Consider the following 5,014-nt stretch of genomic DNA (forward strand, 5'->3'; position numbering starts at 1 on the left):
CTTTCCCCCCGGCGGCCTGGGTGTGAAGCGAGCAGGGCCGGAGAGGTCCGTGCAGACGGCACCCGGGGCGGGCCGGAGAGGTCCGTGGGGCAGGGGGCAGCCGTGAGCCTCCCGTCTCCAAAGTCCTCCCCTCACGGCCCCCGTGGCGTGGGCGGGGTGGCGTGCCCTCTCGGCACAGAACCAGGCCTTCCAGTACGAGTTCGGAGCCATGTACGCGTGGATGCTGTGCGTCTTCACCGTCATCATGGCCTACAGCATCACCTGCCCCATCATCGCGCCCTTCGGTGAGTGTGGCCCCGGGGGCGGTGGCTGACCCCTCGGGGCACCCTGGGGGTGCCCCCCGCACACGGAGGACTTCTGCAGCGCCCGGGAGCCACAGGGACATCCCTGGTCCTGCTGGCCATCCCTGGCGGCGCCCCGATCCCAGCGTCCGGCAGCTGCCGCCTGGCTCGCGGGTGACCGCGCCGCGCGGCAGACGCGCTCTGAATGTGTGCGCTCCGTGGGTTGTCACTCGTACCGCTCGACGCATCTCGTTTGTGGCCCCTTTCACACTCAGTGTGACACGAGTGAGGAGTAGACCCGGGATCTGAGCTGAGGACTGTTTGACTTTAAAGACCCAGGTCTTGCAGCTAAAATAAACGTGAGGAACTGCAGACGGGTGGAAGATTCTAGAAGGAAGTAGAACACCCAGCACACTGCTGGCACTGCAGCTGAGGTTTAGGGGCGGGAGGAGGTTTTAGTTTTCCGTTTACTCTTGAACTATTTAAAAAATCAACAGGTTTACTTTTTTTTTTTCAGTGTCTGTTTTTTAGAGAGACAGAGCGCAGGTGGGGGAGGGGGGGAGAGAGAGAGGGAGACACAGAATCTGAAGCAGCTCCAGGCTCTGAGCTGTCAGCACAGAGCCCGACGCAGGGCTCGAACTCATGTACCGTGAGATCATGACCTGAGCTGAAGTCGGACGCTCAACTGACTGAACCCCCAGGTGCCCCAAAAGTATTACTCTTTGAAAACAAAACAGGGACACCCGGCTGGCTCTGTCGGTGGAATGTGTGACTCTTGGATCTCAGGTTGTGAGTTCAAGCCCCGTGTTGGGTGTAGCGATTACTTAACAATAAAACCTTTAAAAAAAAAATAAAAAAACAAAATTTTAAAGATCCTGACATAACAGAAGCACATCCACCCTGTGTGCCGCCCCTGGGGCAGGACCCTCCGGCACCTGCCGCCTGATGAGTGCGGAGGGTCAGCTGGAGCCGGGAAGGGACAGAGAGAGGGAGCCCGGAAGGACGGTGGGGGGCTCGCGGGGGAGGGCCCGGGCAGAGGTCGGGCCAGGCATTCGGTACAAAGTAACTTCTTTCTGCAAAATGATCCTAGAATTTCTGTCTTCCCTAGGGACAGAATGACAGCTGCCTTTTACTCCTTGGGGTCAGGGGGAAACTGGGAGAGGGCGGGGGAGAGAGCGAGCGAGCGCGAGCGTGCTCCCGAGCTGCCGGGATCTGCTTTGAGCCCCACTTTGCCTTCGTGTAGTCAGATGGCGGACCAGCCGGGCGCCGTGGACAGATCGATGCCCCTGGAGGGAGGGGGCACGGGGGCCCTTGGGTCCCCACCAGGCTTGCTGCTCACGGCCCCGTGTCCGCAGGCCTCACCTACATCCTGCTCAAGCACCTGGTGGACCGTCACAACCTGTACTTTGCCTACCTCCCGGCCAAGCTGGAGAAAAGGATCCACTTAGCGGCCGTCAACCAGGCCTTGGCCGCCCCCATCTTGTGCCTCTTCTGGCTCTATTTCTTCTCCTTCCTGCGCCTGGGTGAGGGGCCCTCTGACCAGGGCGGGGGTGGGGGCGGGTGGCGGCCCTCGGCCTCCTCTTTCCGCATCCACGCCAGCCCGACAGCATCCAACCTGGTGTCCAGTCGGAACGCGGTACCCGGGCTGAGGGCTGGCTGGGGACAGCGCCGACGCCCCGGTTCCCGAGCTGGCCTGAGCCCGGGGAACCCTGGAGGAGGCCGCGTCGCTCGAGAAGCCTTAGAAGGCAGTCCCTCTGTGAGCTCCGCAGGGGCTGAACCAGAGGGGACGGGCAAGCGGGCCGGATTGCTCTTTGGGGGGTGGGGGTGGAGAAGGGAAAACGGACACTCTCGGGGAAAAGAAAAAGGCAGACGGGACGTGACCGTGCCCCAGCCAGGTGGGGGAGCTTCCGTCCCGCCTGGCCCAGGACGCTGGAGCCTGGAGGGGGCTGACCGTTGGCACAGGCCATCGACTCGGTGTCCCAGTTCCTGCAATCCAACCGGGGGCGAGGCCAGTGGGTCCCTCTGTCTGTCCCAGCGATGAAGATACCACCCCAGCTGCTGGAGGGCGGGGGGCGGACGCTCTTTTCTTCCCTTTCTGCCCGAGGCAGAGGTCACGCACGGCTCCTGCCCCAGACGTGGCCCCTCTCCCCCCACTGAGGCTGGCATCCCTGTGTCCCCAGGTCTGAAGGCCCCCCTCACCCTGTTCACCTTCCTGGCCGTCCTGCTCACCATCCTGGTCTGCCTGGTCTATACCTGCTTCGGATGCTTCAAGCACCTCAGCCCTCTGAACTACAGGGTAAGGGGCACCTCGTCCCAGCGCGTGCAGATTCTCCGTGGGCAAGCCTGGGGCTGGGGTGCGCCCTGTGCTCCCCGCCCCTTGCCCTGCCCTGCGCCACCCGCCCCGGCCCCTGCTGCCGGGAGCCTGGCACCAGCTGGTGCTCTTATCCCGAGCGGTGCCGGTCTGTGTGCCGGGAGGGTGTTCATCCGGGAAGGGCCTTTGGTCTCTCATCGCGAGTTTCTGCTGTGTCTGCAGACGGAAGAATCGGCCAGCGACAAAGGGAGCGAGGCCGAGGCCCACAGGCCACCGCCGTTCACGGTGAGTGTCCCCGGGCAACGTGCCGAGCATCTCCTGTCCAGACAGGAGGGCCCCGACCGCGTGGCACCCACGTTCCTACGTTGAGGTCACGGGAGAGGGCATCCCGGTCCCGCGGGCTGGATGTTTCACCGGGCGCCCTCCTCCCTTCCCGGCGTGGCTAATGCCCGCTGCGGCCTGCTGCGTGAAGCCCCCGGCGTCCTGCTCCGGGTCCCTGACAAGAGCCAGGGCTGCGACAGAGACCCTGTCAGCAGCAGCCTTCTCTCCAGCCGCTTCAGGCACTCTGATGGGTGTCAGTCCTTGGACCAGCCCCAGGGAGACGGTTCTCAGATTCACTACCCAGGGGTGCACCTGCCTCCGCGGACGAGGAGACGGGCAGGCGGGTGGCGGAAATGCCTTTCTTAGCCAGGCTCTGGGGGAGGGGCCGGCGGGGGGAGTGGGGAGGAATCTCGTGCCCAGCCCCCGCCCCAGGTGCTCATGCCCCCGTATGTTGGCAGCCCTACGTGCCCCGGATTCTGAGCGGCTTGTCCTCGGAGAGAACGGCCCTGTCCCCACAGCATCAGCAGACTTATGGGGCCGTCTGTGACATCAGTGGGACCGTCCTGGGGCAGTGTCCCGCCCAGGGCCCTGCGGACAGCGACAGCAGGCCGGCTGCCTACCAGGAGGCCTGAGGGTGGCCGGGCCAGGCTCCGAGGACGGAGAGGAGGAGACCCAGGTGGAAAAGCGGCTTGACTTGGGCCCCAACCAGGCCCAGGACTACTTTGACCTGTGTGAAGCACACCTGCTCTGGGAAGACGGACCCAGAAAGGTTCCCTGGGCCCTTGGCCGAGGAAGACAGGGCGGGGCCGCCACGCAGGGAACGGCGGCCTTTCTGGTCACAGCAGCGGGGAGGGGGGCCGGTGCGTGCCGGGGACTCTGTGCGTCTCCGGGTCCCCCTTCTGCATAAATGTCCCAGCTCTGTAGCTGGGACACATCCCTGGTGATTCCGCAGGACCACATGTGGGAACGGTGCCTCAGCAGCCCCTGCGGCTGTCCCAGGTACCCGGGAGGACACAGCAAAGGACTGCTCTTCTGTGAGGACGGACTGCCCACCACCTCTGGGCACACACCCAGCGATAACCAAAGAGCCTGCGCGCAGCTCCGGGCGGGGGCCGCGATGCTGGGCGAGGTTTCTTCCGGCCCCCCCCAGACCCCCCCATCGCCGCATCCAGCCGTCTCCCACCCATCGGGGCTGCGCCGCGGGAGCAGGAAGGGACCAGGCTCCTTGTTTCTGTGTCACACTGCCAGTGACAGTGGCTGGGTCAGGTCACCCTGCAGCAGGCAAGGGCAGGAGGACCATGAATAAAGCGCTCATTCGGCCAGACTGGTGAGGTCAGGGCCCCATCTACCTGCTCCCTCCCAGGCTGGGGCTAGTGCTCCCAGTGCCCTGGAGCCAGGGGGAAACCTGAGCGGGGCAGGGGGGAGGAGGAGAGGGTGTCTGCCCCTAGCTGGGCCAGGCACCACCCTTAAACTGTGAGGACAGGTGGCCCCTTGCCTAAATTTTTCTCCCCATGGGACAGGGACTCCGTTCTGGGCACCTGCCAGAGAAGCAGCCTCCCACTGCTATCAGGGGGCGCCAGAGGCCCAGGGGGGCCCTTGTGCACGGGGTAGGTGGGTGGGGGCGGGGGGTGGCTCCATCCTGCAGGGGTGAGGCTGGGGCTGGGGCTCCATCCGGCAGGGGTGGGGTGGGGCTGGGGGGGTGGGCTCCATCCTTCAGGGAAGGGGGTAGGGGTGGGGCTCCATCCTGCAGGGGCAGGGCGTGGCCCAGGCCTCCTGAGACCCCACCCCTGCACCGCCCAGCCTCAGGTCCTGCTGGGTGTTCTAGGTGCCCAGGACACCCTGTGGGGGGGGGGAGGGGTCGAGTGGGGCCTCCTTCCCCAGCCCAGACCGTATGCCTGCCAGCTCTCCTGGGAGGGGACCCCATGTGGGGCCGGGACAAGCAGAGGTCACCTGGTTCCAGCTGCTCTGAGGACTAAAATCATTTATCGGCATCCACCTGCGTGTGGGAGGGTGCGTGCAGCGCGCTTGGGGCCCAGGACGGGCAGGGGAGGGGGCAGGGGTGGGGATACACCTTCGCCAAGAGAAGCCGGGGCGGGGGATG

The 5,014-nt window shown here is 65.2% G+C and overlaps 1 protein-coding gene across 4 annotated transcripts in view; it reads left to right on the plus strand.

Moving 5' to 3' along the window:
• TMEM63A (transmembrane protein 63A) overlaps window positions 1–4,237 on the plus strand; it is a 28,530-nt gene extending 24,293 nt beyond the window's left edge. For all 4 annotated transcript variants that reach the window (XM_053909444.1, XM_053909445.1, XM_053909448.1 and 1 more), the window contains 5 exons: window positions 179–284; window positions 1,637–1,804; window positions 2,462–2,577; window positions 2,815–2,877; window positions 3,372–4,237. In XM_053909444.1, the coding sequence (XP_053765419.1) occupies window positions 179–284; window positions 1,637–1,804; window positions 2,462–2,577; window positions 2,815–2,877; window positions 3,372–3,545 (627 nt within the window). In that variant the 3' untranslated portion in view covers window positions 3,546–4,237. The remainder of the gene's footprint in view (window positions 1–178; window positions 285–1,636; window positions 1,805–2,461; window positions 2,578–2,814; window positions 2,878–3,371) is intronic.
• Window positions 4,238–5,014: the final 777 nt, after the last annotated feature.

Source organism: Panthera pardus, unplaced genomic scaffold (assembly GCF_024362965.1).
Source record: "Panthera pardus isolate Hobbes unplaced genomic scaffold, ASM2436296v1 HiC_scaffold_21, whole genome shotgun sequence".
Taxonomy (NCBI): Eukaryota; Metazoa; Chordata; class Mammalia; order Carnivora; family Felidae; genus Panthera; species Panthera pardus.